This window comes from Micromys minutus (assembly GCF_963924665.1).
Source record: "Micromys minutus genome assembly, chromosome: 11".
Classification (NCBI taxonomy): Eukaryota; Metazoa; Chordata; class Mammalia; order Rodentia; family Muridae; genus Micromys; species Micromys minutus.
Genome location: NC_137980.1, coordinates 21670733 through 21692267, shown reverse-complemented (window position 1 = coordinate 21692267; position 21535 = coordinate 21670733). Strand labels below are relative to the sequence as shown.

General features: G+C 43.8%; 1 protein-coding gene across 2 annotated transcripts; it reads left to right on the top strand.

Moving 5' to 3' along the window:
* Window positions 1–14507: 14507 nt before the first annotated feature.
* KGD4 (alpha-ketoglutarate dehydrogenase subunit 4) lies at window positions 14508–21535 on the top strand. 2 transcript variants are annotated; one of them, XM_080925741.1, is made up of 4 exons: window positions 14508–14612; window positions 18166–18229; window positions 19859–20046; window positions 21289–21535. In XM_080925741.1, exons 1-4 carry the CDS (start codon window positions 14574–14576, stop codon window positions 21304–21306), a joined length of 309 nt encoding a protein of 102 aa, XP_080781867.1. In that variant the 5' UTR covers window positions 14508–14573; the 3' UTR covers window positions 21307–21535. The 2 variants fall into 2 exon arrangements, with proteins under 2 accessions (XP_080781867.1, XP_080781868.1); XM_080925742.1 differs by lacking the exon at window positions 14508–14612 and adding an exon at window positions 17029–17067.

Sequence of the window (21535 nt, the reverse complement as noted above, 5' to 3'; positions counted from 1 at the left end):
ACAAGGAATCTTTTGTTTTAAATGTGTTCATTAAAGTGACTGTCATAGCCTTGGAAAGAAGCATCTGGTCCTGCTGCCACAGAAATTGGACATCTTTGCAAACGTTTTCCTGGCAGTCCCTTATGGAACATGCTTATGCATCTGTGCACTGCTTTGTCAGCCAAAAATTAGAAAAGCATCCGAAACGTAAAGTTGTGTTTGTTAAGTAAGGTTGTTACTTTTCCCCTTCTCTACTTAGCATGCATTTTACTTTTATAAGCTAAAGAATAAAAAGAATAAATGTTACTGTCTTGTTAACTAAAAAAGAAAACTTGCATTACTGGAGAGATTACCCAGTGGTTAGAGCACTGACTGCTCTTCCAGAGGACCCAGGTTCAGTTCCCAGCATCCACATAGCTGCTCACAACCACCTGGAACTCCAGTTCCGGGGAATCTGACTCCCGCTTCTGGCCACAGCCAGGCACCAGGCATACATGCAGAGCACATATATACATGCATGCAAAACACACATACATATAAAAAACAAATCTATTTAAAATTAAAAATTGCCATTTTATAGACTTCACGTTCGATTTTTGGATAACTCAAGAGTACTATTTGGAGGTTATGATGGTTAGTGTCTTAATTAGAGCTTTACTGCTATAAACAGACACCATGACCAAGGCAACTCTTATAAGGACAACATTTAATTGGGGGCTGGCTTACAGGTTCAAAGGTTCAGACCATGATCATCAAGATGGGAACATGGCAGCATCCAGGCAGGCATGGTGCAGGCAGAGCTGAGAGTTCTACATCTTTACCTGAAGGCTATTAGAATACTGGCTTCCAGTCAGCTAAAATGAGGATCTTATAGCCCACACCCACAGTGACACATCTACTTCAATGGGGCCACACCTTTAAATTGTGCTACTTCCTGGGCCAAGCATACACAAACCACCATAGTTCCTGTTAATTATCTGCCTATCAAAATCTACAACCTTCTGGGAGATGAGTCTGTGGCATTCCAGTTGGGGGTTATCTTGATTGCCTTAATCACAGTGATAAGACCTGCCCACTGTGGGTGGCACCATTCCCTGGCTAGGATCCTAGATGAGAGTAGAGAAAGGGAGCTGAGCAGCAGCATGTATCATTGCTGCTTTGACTTTCCCAGCTGTATCTCGATCTGTAAGCTAAAATTCTTCCTTTTATGTTTACTTTCTGTGGCTCTGACAAAAGAACAGTAACTTAGAAATGTATGGTACAATGGCACACACCTTTAATCCCAGCACTCAGGAGGCAGAGACAGACAGATCTCTGACTTGAGGTCAGCATGGTCTATGTAGCTAATGCCAGTGAAACCCTGCCTCAGAAAGGAAGAAAGAAAAGGGAGTTTTGCTGTTTAATCTGAAGTGATCCCATAGGGTCATGTTTTGAACACCCAGTCATTAGCTTGTGGCTATTTTTATGGCCGTAGTGCTTTTAAATGGTGGGTTCTGACTGTGGCTATCACTCAGAAGTATTACCCATGCTTGGCATGTACAAGGTCCTGGGTTGGACCTCCAGCACTGAGGGGAAGGGGGGCTTGCCAAAGGAGCCACTAGGAGTGGACTTCAGCCTGCTGCTTTCTATTAACTGCCTCTGCCATGAGAAGCACGTGCTCCTGAGTCACAGAGGAGCTCTTCCTGCTGCCTTCCTGCTGAAGTCACTGCTAGATGTTCTGTGTGGCAGTAAGAATGAGAAGGGTTGAGTTCTTAACATTTCTTTGTGCTCAGAACCTTAGAAGGGAAAGTTTGTTTGGGCTGATAGTTTCCATGGGGAAACAGAACTGCTCAAGAAGTAAGAAAGAGCAAGGGTTCAGCCCCACTGGGACTCCCATCTGACCAGTTCCAAACCTCCCAATAGTTCCATAGACTAATGACCAAGTCTTTAATGCATTAGCTTTTGAGGGGCACTTCAGATCTGAACCTTAGCAATACTCGTTTTTGGTTTTTTCTCAAGCAGTTTCATGTAGCCCAGACTGTCCTTGAACTCACTCTAACTAAAGCTGACCTTGAATTCCTGATCTTTCTGCCTCTACCCACTGAATGCTACAGTTCCATGTACCTGCATATCTGATATGCCAGCATCTTTCTAGTCAAATACAGAGATGAACTCAATTGGAAAATAAGTTAAAAGATATATTCAATAAATGATATCACTTGAAATATATTAATTTTTTTGTGTGGTAGGAGCTTTTTTTTTTTTTTTTTGAGATGGGGTGCTCTGTGTAGTCCCAGCTGACCTGGAACTTTCTCTTAGAACAGGCTGGCCTCCAATTTACGGAGATCCACCTGACTCTGCCTCCCAAGGGCTGGGATTAAAGGGATGTCCTATCAGGCCCAGCTCTATCTGTTCTTTAGATTAACAAAACATAATGGTTTGCCTAAGTTCAAATTCTGAATACTTCTGTTTCATTTTTATAAATCATCTTTCTGTTTATTTATTTATTTATTTAGCCATAGTGTATTGTCTATAGGTTGCTCTACCTTAAGTTCAAACATTATTTTGGAAAATCGGGAATCACATTAAACACAGCAATAAATAAATCTTTCCCTTTTTTTTTTTTGTTGTTGTTGTTGTTGTTGTTGTTTGTGGTGTGGAGCCCAAGACCTTGCCTATCATAAGCAAGCTATGTATCACTGAACTACACCCAGCCCTGATACATGCTCTGTCAGTCAATCTCAGTATCAGCAAGAAAGTTCCACCTTTTCCTAGGATTTTATTATTTCAGGAATTTCTTACTTGATGCTAAGAAATATATTAGCTTTTCCCACAGCCACTGGAATTAAGAACCCCAGTCTCAGTAGCTCATGACAGACATGTATATTTCTGTCTTCGTCAGCTCATCTGGCCACTTAGGACTTGAGCTGAAAGAGCAGCTACAATCTGAAGTATGCCACACAGGAACTTCCAAAATTAAGTCCAGTTACATGAGCGAAAGGCCACCATACAAGAACTACACAAGCAAAACGAAGGCTGCTTAGGGGAAGTGGACTAAGCACCAGTCACAGAAATAGACGTCTTATAATTTTTTTTATTTTTAAAAACAATTCTTTTTCTGGGCAGTTGTGGCGCACACCTTTGATCCCAGCACTGGGGAAGTAAAGGCAGGCAAATCTCTGAGTTTGAGGCCAGGCTGGTCTACAGAGCAAGTTCAGGACAGCTAGGGCTACACAGAGGAATCATTTTGAAGAAAAAAACTATGTGTGTGTGTATATGAGTTTGCATATCCCATGTGTATGCAACAGTCTGTAGAACCCAAAAGAGGTGTCAGTAGCTTCAGACAGCTATGAGTTATCTATCACGTGCTGGGAGCCAGACCTAGGTCCTCTGTGACAGCAACCAGTGTTCTTAACTGATGAGACATCTCTCTAGCCCCAGAAAATGTATTCTAAGTTTCTGAAGCATGGAAGGAAAATGAGCTTTTATTAAGGGGAAGTTTTCTGAATTTGAGACTAACCTGGTCTACATATCTAAGCGACAGGCCAACCAGTTGGGATTACATAGTGAGGCCCCCTCTCAAAAATAAAAATAAAATAAAGTTAAGTGATTCATCTCTCACAGAGGCCAGACAAGGCAGCCCAACTAGTAGAACATAGCCCATGTGCAGGCAGCAGTTTTTGGGATAGACCCCATTCCAATTGTTGGGACCCACATGAAAACCGAGCTACATAACTGCTGCATATATACAGGGAGGCCTAGGTCTAGCCCATGTATGTTCTTTGGTTGGTGGTTCAGACTCTGAGAGCCCCAAGGGTCCAGGTTAGTTGACTCTATTGGTCTTCCTGTGAAGTCCTTATCCCCTTTGGAGCCCACAAACCTTCCTCCTATTCTTCCATAAGAGTCTCCAAACTCTGCACTGTTTGGCTATGGGTGTCTGTGTCTGTCTGCGTCAGCTGCTAGGTGGAGCCTCAGAATGAGAATCTTACAGCATAGTTTTCATTAGGAAACTTGCAGTCTATCTGTACACAAACTAAAGACAGCCTAGAGTAGGGTCTTACATTGCTGGCAGTTTTCACTGTAAGAACTTGTGTACCTGGCTTCTGATATCATTTATTGCGTCCCTCTACATAGAGCAGAAGCAGGAATGCCAACTGCTAACACTTCAGCGTGGTTATTGAAGAGGATGCTCCAGTAGAAGGAATGTGGTTTAAGTGTATGTAAAAGAAGGGGCTGGTGGGCAATTCATACATAAGGATGATAGGAGAATGCACCCTAGAAATAAGCCACCAATCAAAAAAGGATCCAGAGCAAAGCAGGCAGTTGGACAGAGGAGAGCAGCTAGAGCAGGCAGTCTGATGGGGGAGGGTAGCCGGTGCCATCAGGTTAGTGGGTGAGCAGCTAGCTCTAGCAGGACACAAAACTTTGCACTTTTCCCTCCCCAGTAATTCCTCCATCCCCTGACACCACACACTGCTAACCCATTAACCTGGGGAACTTGCAACTTAAAGCCAGACACCTCCATGGTAGCATCTTAAAATGTTATACTACTCAACACCAATTGTGACTTTTTATCAAGAAATATTAATTTTCAAATGAAAATAACAAAAAGACAAAGAATGAAGTCAAGAGACCTAGTAGGTGGGTGGGAAAGACCAAGGGACACATTCAGGGTATACTAAAATGCCAATTCAAAGATACTGAAGAATGTTCAAGTGACATCTGTTATGCAAAGTCAGGGCCTTGGATGGGGAAACCTACCACCGTGATTCATGTGTCAAAACAAACACAGTGCTTCCTCCACAGGAGATTAAAAAACAAAAAAACACAGCTTATTCAAAGCCAAATGAGTGACCATAGCCACTAACTCAGGATGCCCTATAACACATTCCACTGTGATGGTGGTAGGTGAACTTTTATAGTCACAGGACTAAAGACACCCTAAATTAATGCCATTGCCAAATACCTTAGGTAGGATGTCGGATGGCCAGCAGCTAAGGCGAAATCTCTGCAGTTGTGAAATGTCCTTTGTAACCTCATGTATTTGGACCATGGACCTCCAGCTGATGGTGCTATTTTGGAGAGTTGTGGAATTTTAATATATGTTTTTAATTTAATATGTATGAATGTTTCGCTTGCATGTATGTGTCATTGAAGTTCAGAAGATGTCATCAAAGCCCGTGGAACTGGAGTTATGAATGATTGTGAACTACCATGGTGATGCTGGGAAATAAACCCAAGTCCTCTGCAATAGCAGCCAGTGCTCATAACCACTGAGGCAAGTTGTGGCATTTTTCAGGAGATAAAACTTTATGGAAGACCTGAATTATGAGGCCAGCCCTTGGGGTTTTATAGTCTGCTTCTACTCCTTAGGGTTTTCTGGTTCCTGCCTTCAAATGACATGTCACCAACGCCTTACACTCCCTCTGCCATGCCTTCCTTGTGAGTAAGAACTATATTCCCTCAACAACCCTTCCTCATTGTGATTCCTTCTTTTCAGGCATTCGGTCAGAGCAACAAGAAAATTCACTAATTCAGGTGCTATCTGATGACATGCTTAGCTTTGGGGTTAGTCATTGCTAGTGGTCCAATAATTTAGCTAATTAATGCATTCCAAAGATTTTACCTAGTAGTTAAAAACAAGTTATTTCAGATAAGAAATGGATGATAATAGCTACTTAGAGGACCGTATTAGTTAGGGTTTTACTTCTGTGAGCAGACACCATGACCAAGGCAACTCATAAGGACATTTTTACTGGGGTTGGCTTACAGGTTCAGAGGTTCAGTCCATTATCATCAAGGTGGGACATGGCACAACCCAGGCAAGCATGGTGTAGGAGGAGCTGAGAGTTCTACATCTTGTTCCAAAGACAAACAGGAGAAGACTGTCTTCCAGGGAGCTAGAATGAGGGTCTTAAAGCCCATGTCCACAGTGACACACTTCCTCCAACAAGGCTACATCTACTCCAACAAGGCAACACCTCCTAATAGTGCCACTCCCTGGGCTGAGAATATACAAACCATCACAAGAACTAAAAATAGCCTTGTATAATTTTAGCTCTTGGTCTACAGCATTCCAACTCTCCACAAGTCATAGAGGCTCTGACCAACCAGGCTGCAGAGCCTTGAACTTGGTGTGACTTTTGAAGGAAAGTCCAGTTCATACCAGAGATAGATCATCTAAATGGATGCTTCCAAAGATTCAAAGACCTGACTTCTCAGACCTTTGAACTCTCAGCCAAAGAGCTGCTATCCTTTAAAAGCTAGTGCCCATCCCCTACCCTTTCTTTTGGCACACAGCTGGCCAGAGGCCAGTTAATCAGACATGCCATCCAAACCTGTGGCCAAGTCTGATAACAAGACTCCTGTTGCATCCTGACCCAGATGTTTTCTAAAGAGCACTGAGAGTTAGCTGACATCACAGACAGGAGACAGAAGATGCCTACAGAGCTAGATTTTAAGAATGTTTTATTTAGAGAAGCTGTAGCATGGGACTGTATTAAAGGGTGGTTTGTGTGGGCCTTGGAATACACGATTTAACATTCTGCCAATAACACTAAGGTTTGGTGCATACTCACTGATACAGTGGCTTCTATAAACCCAAAGAAATTATCCAACACTGACCTAAACAAAAGCACCTGGATTGTTGTAGCAAGTGTGGAAGAAGGGACTGAAAAGCCTAGAGCTTTTCATGGGTCAAATGACCCTTTCACAGGAGTTATATATCAGATATCTTGCATATCGTATGTTTATATTACGATTCATAACACTAACAAAGTTACAGTTATAAAGTAGAAACAAAAAAACAGTTTGAAGGTTGGGGGTCACCTCAACATGAGGAACTGTATTAAAGGGTTGTAATGTCAGGAAGGTTGAGAACCACTAGTCTAGAGAATGCTAGGGTTGGTTGGGAATGCCCACCTAGCATGCACAAGGCCCTAGCACCATGTAAGCCAGGTTTGATGAGGCATACCTATAATCCCAGCACTCAAGAGGAGCAGAAGGGAGGATCAAAAAACCAAAGCCGTGCTCACTCACTTGCATAGCAAGTTTGAGACCATTCTAGGCTACACAACACTCTGTCAAAAGAAACAAAGAAAGAACAAACAAAGAAAGCCCCGGGAGGTAGTTGTTGAGTTTGAGCATGGCTGCCCTTCTAAAGATCTGAGTTTTATTTCCAGCACATAGCCATGCATAACTCCAATTCCAGGAGGACCTAGTGCCCTCTTCTGACCTCCATGGGCACCAGGCACACAAAAGGACCACAGGTATAACAGGCACAGCTCACATGATGGAAGTACCATTCTTCTGTAGTTCCTCTTCAAACTGCTCTTGCTAACTGAGGTGTGTCAACCCAGGATATGTTTTTGTTTGTTTGTTTGTTTGTTTAAAGCCTTTCTAACCCTGAGAAAGGCTTGGGAGTGCATGGGTTCAAAAACCTAGTATGGTAGCCAGCTAACTAGTAAAGACTTTCTATTAGCTTAAATATGCGTACGAGTAGTCTTCTCTGGGGGACACCTCACAACACAGACATTCATGAAGGTAAGTCATTCACACTCAATTTTTAAAAGATTTATTTATATGAGTACACTGTAGCTGTCTTCAGATACACCAGGAGAGGCATCGGATCCCATTACAGATGATTGTGAGCCACCATGTGGCTGCTGGGAATTGAGCTCGGGACCTCTAGAAGAGCAGCTGAGCCATCCAGAGCAAAGCACAGCTCTTGCTCCAAAGAGAAAGTAACCATGGCCAGAGAACATCAATTTGGGTTGCCCTGGATAATGTGTTCCATGGTGAAGTCACAGAAACTTCTATAGTTATGGGGGGAGGGGTGTCAGAAACTGTTTGTCAGATACACTGGTGAGAACATCAGGGAGGTTGTTCCAGCAAAGTGGGGGAAAAGAGGCTTTGCTAAAAATGGCAATTTTTAGCCTTGGTGGAAACTTCTGTGCTAGAGTATTACATTCACAGAGTCTTGTCTCATAGTCACAAATGTTTCCTCAGATACAGGGGTTCATAATGTTATGCAGGAGGTTAGCTCTGGGAAGAACTAACCAACAGGGCAGACACATGCACAGGAACTCACAAAATGGGTGGGCCAGCAAAAGGCCCTGAAACCGGGTTCAGAGATAATGGTGGTGGTTGGCTGGTGATAAAGATATAAAGATAGTGACCAGTCAAGTACAGACAGGCCAGCTCAGGCCAAGAAATAAGCTGTCAGGTCCGTGCTCGGCAAGATTGAAGCAACTTTAAGATCTCCCATGTGCAGAGAACTGTTATCCTTCCTCTAATAAAATCTTCACTTGTGGGCAGACTTAAATCCTAGGCATATTCTTGCATCTTATACATCTACCTATATATAACAAGCTGAATTCTGGGTTAAACCAGCTTCTGAGAAACACATACCCCTCTCCTAGAAGAACCAGCTTAAGGCAGGGGAAGAACAGAGAAAAAATATAGAGCCCACGTCAGCCAGGGTAGAGGCTGTTGCTGCTGGTCTCAGGGGAGGGTACATTTATTTATTTATTTTTTTGTGTATGTATGTTGTGTGTGTGTGTGTGTGTGTGTGTGTGTGTGTATACACATGCCATAGCATGCCTTCAGAATCAGAAGACAGATTTTCTCTTCTACCACAGGGGACCTGGGGGTGGGACTGAACCCAGCTCATCAGACTTGGTGGCAAGGACCATTTCTCATCTCACCCTCCACAAGCCTATGCTTTTTTTTAAAGATTGGATTTCTGTTTCTTTGCTAATTGTGACTCAGCTCTTGACAGCTGCTCTACTATTGTGTCGAGTCTGAATTTTACAACCCAAACTGCTGCTGGGTGGAGACCACCGGGAAACTACCGACTTCTCTATAAACAATTAGTTCTCAATATGCAGGTCTCTCTGGAACCCTTTGGCAAACCTCTACCTCCAAAAATAGTTACATTACAACTTATAACAGTAGCAAAATTACAGTTTGGATGCGAAACTAATTTTATGGTTAGGGGTCACCCACAGCATGAGGAGCTGTGTTAAAGAGCACAGCATTAGCAAGGTTGAGAACCACTGCTATAAACAGTAATAAGTGGCTACCACGGGGATTAATAACAGCCCAATATAGTTTGGGCTCCCGTGCGCACTTTGTGTCTGTCCCATTGGTCAGTCCTTCCCAGAGCTAACCTCTTGCATAACATTACCAACCTCTATCTGAGGCAACATCTGCAGCATTCCGTTTCTTCACAGCCCTGAAGCCCTGGTGTCAAGCCAAGTGCATACCCTTAAACACAGATGTGGTAGGCAACTTCAGTTTACATCATCATACAGAAAAAGAACATGGAGTAGTTTTCCCTGGCTGACTGAACTTGTAGCCGTGAGTTAGGGTGACCTCTCACTGCTTTCCTCCCTAAGGTCTCTGGCCATAAATTAAACTTAGGATGTCTCGGAATTATTTCCCATTACAGACAACCCAGACTATGAGAATATGGAGAGGACAGCCATGACAGGCCCAAGTCCCACCTTCTGCCACCAGTTCTTCTGCTCAGCAGACCAGGCAGATAGTGGAGACGTCACACTCGTTGTATTGGGGATGGTTGTCCCAGGGGGGTGACTGAGTGAATGACTGCAGCCTTTCTAGGGCATTGGGCAGGACCTTTGTTCTTTCTAGCAGAGCTCCAGTAAGGTAGTTACTATGTCTAACCTCTGCTGAGAGTTAGAGACCAGCCTGGACCAGTAAGTGCCAAACTAGCCTGACCTACCATGTGAGACCCTGTCCAGTGTGGTAATACACACCTGTAATCCCAGGACTTGGGAGGTAGAGGCAGGATGATCAGAAGTTCAAGGTCATGCTTGGCTACATAGCAAATTTGAGGACAGCCTGGGTTACATGAGACTTTTTCTCAAAAAGATAAGGAAGGGCTGGAGAGATGGCTCAGTGGTTAACAGTGCTGACTGATATTCCAGAGGTCCTGAGTTCAAATCCCAGCAACCACATGGTGGCTCACAACCATCTGTAATGGGATCTGATGCCCTCTTCTGGTGTGTCTGAAGACAGGTACAGTGTACTTATATAATAAATAAATCTCAAAAACAAAACAAAACAAGAAACCAAAATAAAACAAAACAAAGAATGAAAAAATTATTTAAAAAAAGATAAGGAACATCTGAAGTGTAAATACACAGTATATACAATTAAAAAAAAAAAAAGGAAAGGAGGGAGGGAGGGAGGGAGGAAGGAAGGAGGGAGGGAGGGAGGAAGAAAGGAAGGAAGGAAGGGGAGCCAGCCAGCACAAACAGCTTTGTGTAGAGTAAACTCCCTTGACCTCTTATTCCTTTTCTCCATGTTTTCTCTGTTCCCAGTGTAACTGTCACCCGGAGACAGGCGACTGACCTCTAGGTTACAGCAGCCAGGTCCACACAGTGAGTCCAGGGCCTGCCAGGGCTATGTAGCTTGACACTGTCTCAAGGAAAACAAAGCAGCCCCACTCAGAGCTCAGATCCTTTCCATGGCCAGAACTAGCCAGCACTGCGCTTACCCCTGCAGCATGGTATCCAACACTGAATTGGGTCAAAGTACAAGGCTGAGTCAAGGGCGAGCGCCCAAACTCTGCCAATGCTTGGCTCAACTCTGCTCTCAAAGGAGAAAGTCTTTGCTTTCCATTTACGAGATCCAGCTGGGTGAACCCAAGGCTTATAACATGAACTACCCTCCCATGTCTTGTCTGGGAGATTGTGAAACCCCACCCCTTCTTCTCCCAGGACAGAGGGCCTGCTCTTAGTCCTATAGTCCTAAAGAGGCAGGGTAGAGGGTAGGGGAGGGAGGGATGGAGAGAGGGAGGAGGGTGAGGAAGGAAGAGAAGGAGGGAGGGAGGGAGGGAGAGAGAGAACACTAGCATGAGTTAGAGGTCAACCTCACACAGAATTCCACCTTGCTTTGGAGACAGGGTCTCTGGTCTAAGCTGGTTTGTTTCCTAGCACGAGATTTACGTATGCACAGGACCATGCCTGCTCTTTTAACAAGTTGTAGGAACTTGAAGTGGAGTTTTCATGCTTACATAGCAAATACTGGCTGAGCTAGTTCTTGGCCCGGGGATGGGGGGCATATATATATATGTGTGTGTGTGTGTGTGTGTGTGTGTGTGTGTGTGTGTGTGTGTGTGTGTGTGTATTTACTTTTTAAAGTGTTTTTATGTTTTAAATTTTTATCTGTATTGGTGTGTTGCCTGCATATGTGTCTGTGCACCATGTTTATGCCTCTGTCCTGAGAATCAGAGGAGTTAAAGACAGTTGTAAGCATCCATGTGGATGCTGGGAATCAAACCCAGGTCCTCTGGAAGTGCAACTAGTGCCCTCAACTGCTGAGTCATCCCTTCTACCCCCAGAAATATCTATGACTGGCTGGCTCACAGACGGATCACCACTGGTTTTATTATAGAATTTAGGATATCAGAAGTGTTTGGAGTCAACACTCTTGACATTTTGCCTTCCTTTTCTGATTCACGGGAGAAGAAGTAAAAGGAAGGCGATCTTTAGGATCCGGCTGCTGTCTGCTCTTTTGTGCTGTCCTCACAAAGACCTTCTCAAATAGCCTGGTGGAAATCACATACCTTAAACTCACCTTGCCTTGCCCCAGCCCACCCCGGCCCACTCTCTCTAAACAGGGTCTCAAGGTCTCACTATCCATCCAGACTGGCTTTGAATTCAAGATCTTCCTGCTGAAGCGTCATCGGGTTGCTTCACTACACACAGTTTAAGTGTTGGTTCGCCTTAAGGTTCTTCCTATATAAAATATTTCCATGTTTGTGGTGTTCCAACAGACAGAAAGAAGCAGATCTCTCTGTGTGTTTGAGGCTAGTTGGTCTACATAGCATGTTCCAGGCCAGCTAGGGGTATATAGAAGGCCCTTCCAACGTAGGAGGATGTTTGTAAGACAGAGGCCTATGAGTTGGTACTTAGAACAGCACTTCTATCAGGGACTCTGTGCAGTTTCCAGCGCGCACACACATGATCACACACACATGTGATCACACACGTGATCACACACATGTGATCACACACGTGATCACACACACATGATCACACACATGCGCAATCACACGCGATCACACACATGTGATCACACACGTGATCACACACACATGATCACACGTAATCACACGCGCGATCACACGTGATCACACACGCGATCACACGTGATCACACACGTGATCACACACACACGTGGTCACACACACATGATCACACACACACACACACACACACATGACCATTTGCCAGCTCCAGGAGATCTCACGCTGTCCTCTGACCTCCACTGGCACAGCATGCATATGATGCACATACATGCACGTAGGCAAATCACTAACATACATAAGACAAAAATAAATATAAATTCACTCTAAAAACACATATCCCATGGGGCTGGAGAGGTGGCGGTTAAGAGCACTGACTGCTCTTCCAGAGGTCCTGAGTTCAATTCCCAGCAACCACATGGTGGCTCACAACCATCTGTAATGGGATCTGATGCCCTCCTCTGGTGTGTCTGAAGACAGCCACAGTGTACTTACATATAATAAATAAATAAATCTTTAAAAATAAATAAAAACACATATCCCTCTACCCTTGAGGAAAAGGCATTCTAATCCTTACCTAATTTATACATCAGTAACTCCAGAAGTTCTAAGCTATTACTTATATCACTAGTTGTCTATGGAAGGGATGTTTCCATTATTTTGGGGCCTATGGGAATGCTTGAGGATGATCCTCAGCCAATTAACAGCCTTCTACCTCAGCCTCTTTGTTTACTGCCAGCCTTCACCAGTGCTCCAAGATTGTACCCCCAGTTTACTTCCCAGACCTTATTGCCCAAACCCGCTTCAAGATAGTTAGGCTGGCCGCCAACCGAACTGCAGGTTCAGTGAGAAACCGTTCAGTGGACACTTCGCTCTCAGGGAACACCTCTCTATGTTCAGTCCACAGGAAGCAGAGGGAGCAGAGGACAACGTGCTGAGTGTGGTTCCCCTTCCACTACGTAGATCCTAACTGGTTATTTTCACTGGGTTTTGCCACAGACGCCTTTATCCGATGAGCCATACTACTGGCCCTGGTTTTGGTTTTGAAACAGGATCTCAAGTTGCCCACACTGACTTTGACACACCCTGTAGTTGGCATTAGCCTTGAACTTCTGACCCTTCTGCTACCACCTCCCAGAGACTGGAATTATAGGTATATGTCGTTAGCTACATTCTTTTTATTTGGTGCTATTAGGGATAGAACTCAAAAACAAGTGCTATAGTACTAAGTTATATTTGTATCCTCTAAATACATTTTGACTGTCTTTTGGGCTTGGTTTATGTGTGTTTGTACTTACATGAGTGTACTTTTGCTATTTCAGTTAGATGAGCTGATTAACAAGTCTTTTGAATCAGTTTGGTTTTGCCCCCACTCCCCACAGTAATAGAGTTACAGATTCAAGCCCTCATGCCTGGCTTTGTGTGTGCGTGGCATATGTGTGGTGTGGGCGTCCCTCCTGAGGCCAGAGGAGGATTTCTGCCTTCGTTTTGTCACTCTTTGCTTTACTACTTTGAGACAGGGTTTCTCACTGAACCTGCAGTTAGGTTGGCGGCCAACTAGCTCCACTGATCTGATCTTCCAAATCTACACAGCCCCAGTGATCTGATTTCCAAACCTACACAGCACTGCGGCTATAAGAAAGGAAGATGCAAAACACACTCATTTCACACTATGTAAGGGTGAAAGAAAAAGTGCCCTGACTTAACGTTACGAGCCAAAGGACTTCCAGAAATGCTGCCGAGTTCATTTTGAATTGGCTATTTACTGCTTGGCATGGGGCCTACCCTTACGAGTGGTCTGTTTCCCTGGTGAGACTTCCTTGAAGAAAATTGATTTTTCATTTGCAAGTGGCTATTAATTGGAGATAGTTTCTGGGTTGGGGATGAGAGTCCACATACACTTTTTCAGCTCGAGGACCCCATCTGGTGCGTATCCTGTGCATGCTACCACTGTCTTTTAAAGTTTATAAGTGTGCCAGCCCTGTTGTATCTAGATGGCCTTGATTCTCTGGAGTCCTCCATCCATCCCCTCTGTCTCTCAACACTTTTTTTCTCTTACTCTTTTGCAGAGTTCCCTGAGCCCTGAGGGGGAGGCTGAGTGTTCCAAGGTCTTTCACGATGCATATTGCCAAGGCTGTGGATCTAGGTATTTGTTCCCATCTGCTGCAGGAGACTTCTCTGAGGATGGCTAAGCAAGGGAGGGAATCTATGTAATTCCCAAGTCTTAATGAAATTGTTAGTGTTAGGAAGTCAAAAGAGGTGGTTTCAGATTAAACTTTGGACTGTGTTAAAATTACAAACGAGCTATCGAGGAGGAAAAAGGTTCTAGATAATTTGAGATGATGAACTAAATAGTTCAACCGGTTGCTGCACAACGTTGTAATTGAACGAGGCAGAGGTGAGTGCCTGGGCGGGAAGAGGGGCGGGGCGGGCGCAGAGGGGTGGAGCTACTCTTATAGCTCCTCCGTGACATCACACAGGCTCCGCCCCCACGCAGCCTACTCCCGATACTTCTGCGGCTCGCCTGCGCCCCGGAAGCTGCCCCTGCTCGGGGGTCACGATGGGCAGCAAGATGGCTTCCGCCACCAGGGTCGTGCAGGTAAAACCTGGACCGCTCCGGCGATTGGAAGGGAGGAGGGATGGTCCAGACACAGCGGCAGCGCCGGGAGGAAAGGCGGTGCCAGAGAATGCGTCGCGACCGCGGCCCTGAGCAGGGCCAGCGGGTGTGTGTGTCTGAGAATGGAACCTCTGGCTGCAGGTGGCCGGGAGTAAATAGAGTCTGGTACCTAGGGTTCGAGGCCCGCGGCGAGTGGTGGCCCCTGGTAGTGTCGGCTCGTTCCCGTCGGAGGTCGGAGGATTCCCCAGCACCTCATTAGCCCTAGTAGTCCGCGGACTACGCTGCTCCAGCAGTTCGGCCAATCGCCGTTTAATATTGTCCGTGATGTTCGCCAGCCAGCCAATCCGGAGGAAGGCCTTAGCGGGGCGGGGAAGGAAGCAAATTCTGGATCTGACCTAGTGTCCCTTCAAGGACTTGGGAAAGGCCGGATAACCGGCACCTTGAGCTGCTTCCTCACCTTCAAGCTGGTTAGGTCTGATCTTTTCAGGCTTTTGGCTAGAGATGCGGGAATGAGTAAAATACCATACTATTTACGTTTATTACTATTATGTGTGTTTCAGGGTTGATGTACTAAGCCTTTCTCCACTGTGCTTAGATAGGCAGCTGTGGTAACATTGCTAATCCACGCATCAGTTACTAACTCTTGACAGCGTTTGTATCTGCTTCTCGAACTGTGGTCTCTAAATAGGAGACGTAAAAATTCAGGAGTAAGGACACAGCCTTTTGTAATCAAAGAGTTTTAAAGATTCTGAACATGGAGTATTTTCTGATTAATCTTCCTTTTGATATGTGCTTTTTTTTATTTTTCCTTTTGCACAAACACACTTTCTCTCGAAGTTGTCTGAATGATGACCCTAGACCTTTGGAACCATTGCAATGAATAATCCTCTGTTACTCATTCCGTTGCTAGGCACTGAGCATTGAGTACAATTCCGCAAGTACAGAATAGCTGACCAAAGCCTGCTATCCATCCTATATAACCTCATACATAATAATGCATATATAGCTCAGTCTGGAGTGGGTAAAGGAGCAGACATGGTGGGCAAACACCATTAATCCCAGCACTCGGGGCAGAGGCGGGCTGATCTCTGTGAGGTAGAGGCCAGGGTGGTTTACCGAGTGAGATACAGCCAGAGTTCCGTAGTAAAACTATGTCTCCAAAAAAAAAAAAAAAAAAGTTAGTGTGTATGTAGGAATTGATATAGCAAAAGAATGCAGCCGACCTCTGAGCTACACATAGCACTTGTTACAAAAAGATTGACAGTACCAAATGGTGACATGGGCAGAAGGCTTTGAGACTCATATAGTATTTACTGCTAATTTATTATCTAAGAGCATCTTTATCTACAAAGCAACTTGTCAGAAAATGTTCTGTGAAAACTGAAGAGATAGCTCAGTGGGTAACATGCTTCTGCATTGGCCCGAGGTCCGATCCCAACCCCATGTGAACACAGGCTGTAGAAGCAGCCTAGAGCGTGAGAGGTGGAGGCTGGCGGGGTCTAGAGCTCATTGGCTTGCTAGACTGGTGAATGAGTGAGTTGTTGCTTCGGGGTGACTGAAGGAGATCCCGTGTTGACTTTTGAGCTCCTCCTGCATGGACACACCACATATGCACATAATTACATACAGACACAGATGCACACACATGTGAATCTCTGAGTTTGAAGCCAGCCTGGTCTGCATGAGTTCCAGGACATCCAAGGGCCATGTAGAGACTCCCTTCTTAAAGAAAAGAAATAAAGGTGTTATTTTCAGGCTGGCATTGATGGCTCAGGGATGAAGGGGACTTGTTTCTGATGGCCTTCCTTTGGTCACAGGGCGGAAGGAGGGAACCAACTCCTGGAAGCTTATCCTCTGACTTCCACATACACACACAAAATAAGCAAAAACACTTTATACATTTCTGTAAATAAAGGAAAAAGCTTAAATGAAGATTCAGCCATTTTAATAGACTCGGGAATTACAGATGTTCTCAGCTAATTTATATCTGGCTACAGTTTTTCCAGTGTTTACACTGTGGAGCCAGAACAAGTGTTTTGTTGCTATTTGTGTCTTTTAATTCTTACTGGCCTTAACTGTAGTAAGATTTTGCTTTCTCAGTTCTAACCAGTAACAACAGTTAATAATACGTTGAAATCTTGTTCAATAGAAAGAGCTGTATATGCCTCTGAATAGAAGGATGATTGAGTAATGCCATGCTTTTTTTTCTTTCCTTCAGGGGGCTGAGTATGAGCTATACTTTAGAATAGTATGGCAGTTGTTTTTGTTGCCTTTACTCAAATATAAATTTTGGAATTTTTTTTTAATCGGACAGCAGTGCTGGAGAGATGGCTCAGCGGTTAAGAGCACTGGCTGATCTTCCAGAGGTTCTGAGTTCAGTTCCCAGCCGCCACATGGTGGCTCACGACCTGTAATGGAATCTGATGCCCTCTTCCAAGTGTGTGTCTGAAGACAACTACAGTGTACTCATATTAATAAAAATAAATAAATCTTAAAGATAGGCACATTAAGTCTTCTTAATGGTTTAAAAAAGTTGGACAACAAATAGAGCAGATTTGTTTTTGTGGGTTATTTTGGTTGGGTTTTTTTTTGGGGGGGGGGTTGTTTGTTTGTTTTGTTTTTTAGCAGGTTGTGTAACTCTGGCTGTCCTTGAACTTACTATGTTGTCCAGGTTGGCTTTGAACTCAAGGAGATCCACCTGCCTCTGCCCTCCTGACTGCTGGGAATAAAGGTGTATGCCACCACTGCCTGTCTTAGAGCAGGTGTTTTTAATTGCCCAGTGTTTGTCATTGGAACAGTTGAGTAGTAACAGAATACAGGAAATCATACTAGATAAAAATCAGGAAATTTCTATAGTTACTTCTTTACCATTCTGTAAGTCAGGCAGCTCAAGGTCACATGTCTTCACTGTTTTTACTTGCTTACTTTTTAGTTTAATTATGTATGTATGTATGTTTGTCTGTATGTATGAGCCTAGAGTAGGCATCTGATCCCCTGGAGCTGGAGTTACAGGTACTTGTGAGCTGCCTGCTGTGGGTGCTGGGAACCAAACTTGGGTTCTCTGCAAAAGCAGAAAGTGGTCTTTGAGCATCTGTCCATACAGTTCACTGCGGATTTTGTTTTTGAAGATTTTACTTATTATTGTGATGTGTATGGAGGTCTGAGGACAGCTTTTGGGAGTCAGTTCTCTCTTTCCACTGTGGTCTCCAACTTGTCAGGCTTGCTTGGCAAGTGCTTTTGTTTAATTATGTGTATGTGTGTATGACATTCTTGTGAGTGCTAGTACCCAAGGAGGCCAGAGGTGTCACATCTCACTGGAGGTACGGGCAATTGTAAACCGTCCTGATGTAGGTGCTGGGAATTGAACTCGGGTCCTCTGCTAGAGCAGTACAGTACATGCTCTGGACAGAATGAATCATCTCTCTACTCCCGAGCAGTGGTTTATTTTAATGAAGGTGTTTAATTATGAGGACTAGTGTATTGTTGCTTTTGTAGTTAATGAAGTCATGTTTTTCCACATCTTATTTTCCTTCAGATAGTGAAACCACATGCTCCACTAATAAAGTTCCCTAACAGAAGAGACAAACCTAAACTCAGTGGTAAGTTTTCGTTCAGATATTTTTTAAACGTACCCATCATATTTAGAATGAATATGAGAGACAGTATTTCTCAACTTTATAATCGTGTAGGTTGTTGTGATTTAGTTCAAAATATTACCCAAGTAGTATACAAGTCATTGACTTTGCTGGGGTGGGTATAGAGTCTTACTATATATCCTGGCTGTTCTGAAACTAGCTCTGTAGACCAGGCTGGCCTTGAACTCACAAAGCTCCTCTGCTTCGAAGTGCTGAGATTATATAATTACTATATCCAGCTAGCAATTAACTTTTTATTATCCCTGTTACATTTATTTGTTTTATCTTGTTGTAGTTTTAAATAAATAAAAATATATGAGTAGAAATGTTTTTCCTGCATGTATGTATTGGTACAACATACATGCCTGGTGTCCACAGAGCTCCTAAGAGGGCAGTAGATCCCTGGAACTGGAATCATAGTTGGTTTTAAGTCACTGTGTGGGACCTGGGAATCAAACACAGGTCTTGGCAGCCAGTGCCTTTAATCACTGAGCCATCTCATAGTCCCTAAAGAGAAACTGGGAGACAGGCTGGGATGATGTTGATGCTGGGAATCAAACTTGTGTCCTTCAGGAGATGAATGTGACCTCCAATGACTGAGCTGTCTCTGGTAGTCATTTACTTCTTTTAAAACTTTTCTCACTTTATTTGTTCAGTGTGTGTGTGTGTGTGTGTGTGTGTGTGTGTGTGTGTGTGTTAGTACAGTAGAACTTAAGTGTGCACTTGTTACAGTGCATGTATAGAGACCAGGATGGCTTGTAGGAGGAGCCAGTGCTCTCCTCCTACCGCAGGAGTATCAGGGATCAGACTCAGGTTGTCAGGCTTGGTGGCAAGTACCTTTATCTTCCAAGCCATCTCATCAGTCCTAATTTACTTTCTTTAATCTACGCTGCCAGGCATGGATGGAGGCACCCACGTCTAGTCCTGGTTACTCAGGAAGCTGAGGCAGGAGGATCAGCTGAACCCAGGAATTTACGGCCAACTTGGCCAACAATGTGAGAACTCATCATACTGAAAACAAACAGCTGCAGCTGTGCCTCAGTGACTGTTTGCCTCGATTGTACACAAGTGCCTGGGTCCATATACATACATGTTTATGTGTGTGCATATATTACACGTATATATTTTTAGTAGTTCATGAATTGTTTGAAGCCATGTATAGTGGTGCATACCTATAATTTTGCACTCAGAAGGTTGAGGAGGACGAGGATTGTTAAAGCAAATTGAGGAATGGCATGATTTATTTATTTAAATAAAGTTTTGTTTTTTTAATGTATATGGGCATTTTTATTGGATATCTTATTCATTTACATTTCAGATTCGTGTATGGGTATTTTGTCTGAATGTGTGTCTGTGAACTGCATATATGCCTGGTACAGAAGAGAGTGTTGGGTCCTCTGGAGCTGGAGTTACCGACAGCTTGAATTCCCCTGTGGTTGCTGGGAATTAAGCCTCCTTCTTCTAGAAGAGTCAAGTGCTCTTCTGAGCCATCTGCCAGCCCCATTGACCTGTTATAAAAGATGATAAATCAAAAAATAACATTTAAAGATGCCTGGATAATTTTCTAATTAGTATTGTTGTATTTAATTTCAGCCTCAGAAGCTTTGGGATCTGCTGGACAAGGCCCCCACTCCTCTGTAATTTCACAGCATTCAAAAGGAAATATGTCCCCAGATTTACTGATGCATCAGGGGCCACCAGACACTGCAGAAATAATAAAATCATTACCTCAGAAGTACAGGAGGAAACCTATGTCTCAAGAGGAAATGGAATTTATCCAGGTATGTTGTTGCACTCTAGCACAAGATTGTGCAGAGTGCCTGTGACATTTGGGGTTTGCAATGTCCTCCTTTTGTTTTGTCAAATGGGATCATAACTAAGGGAGATGAAGAGAGAGGCCGGGCAGGGCTGCCAGGCACAAACCACAGTTGGGACCATCAGTAAGTATGGAGGACATGGGAAGAAATAAAACCATACAGAGGGTTTGAGATATAGCTCATTAGTAGAACTCCTGCCTAGCATGTGCCAAATGCTGGGTTCAGTCCCCACAAAACATAAAACCATATGAACAAAAGCCCCTTTGGGTAGGGGATTAGTAACTTTTCAAAGTCTAAAGGGCTTCTGAGACCATGGATAAATTTGAGGGTAAATGATGTCATCAATTATCCTTTTTTTTTTTTTTTTTTGAGACAAGTTCTCTTTATACTGCTCTGGCTGTCCTGGAATTTGCTAAGAAGACCAGGCTAGCCTCAGACTTGGAGATCTGCCTTCCTCCCCTTCCCATATGCTAGGATTAAAGAATGCACCACTGCACCCAGCTTTACCATCAGTATTGAGTCCTTTCTAGATCTGAATTTACAACAGTTACCCATAAGTGCCTCCAAAGCGTGTTAAATCTAGATTTTCCCCTTCTGAGAGGGTTTTTCTATGTAGCCTTGGTGATGATCCTGGAACTTGCTCTGTAGACCAGGCTGGCCTCAAATTCAGAGATTCATCTGCCTCTGCCTCTGTAATACTCGAAGTAGAATTAAAGGTGTGAGTCACCACTGCCTGGCTTTTTTTTTTTTTTTTTTTTTTTTAAATCAAGGGCTGGAGAGATAGATGGCTCGGTGCTTAAGAGCACTGTTTTTTTCTTCCAGGGGACCTGGGTTCAATTCCCAGCACCCACAAGGGAGCGCACAACTGTCTGTGACTCTAATTCCAGGGTATCTGATGCCCTCTCATCTGATATTTTACTGACATAAAAATAAAATTAAATAAATTATTAAAGAATCATAATCAGTTTTTAAAAAATGAAAAGCTGTCTGGGATTGGTGACTCACAACTAATCTTCACTCAGAAGGCTGAGGGGAGGATTTGCCATGATTTCTCAGAGGCCAGTCTGGGCTATGTACTGAATTCTAAGCCAGCTGGGTTATGGAGTGAGACCTGTCTCAGACAGCCAGAGCTGGAAGATCACCTCTTACTATGCAAACAATGGCCAGTTTTGTACTGACCTCGTTGCTTTATGCTTCTCTTTTCAGCGCGGGGGTCCAGAGTGATCGCTGTGGCTGCTGCTTGTCACCAGACAGAAGGATTAGCTTTACAATAAAGGACTTCCACAATGTCAAATGAAAAGTCATATATTAAGCAACCTTAATAAATATTCTGTAAGCAGAATGAAGTATAGAAACTCCAGGTGGTCACATGTATCTCCTACATTGTGTATCTTGGTCAGCTTCCCCACGAGCTGACCTGGACACTTATTAAAGTCTACATTTTTAAATGCTA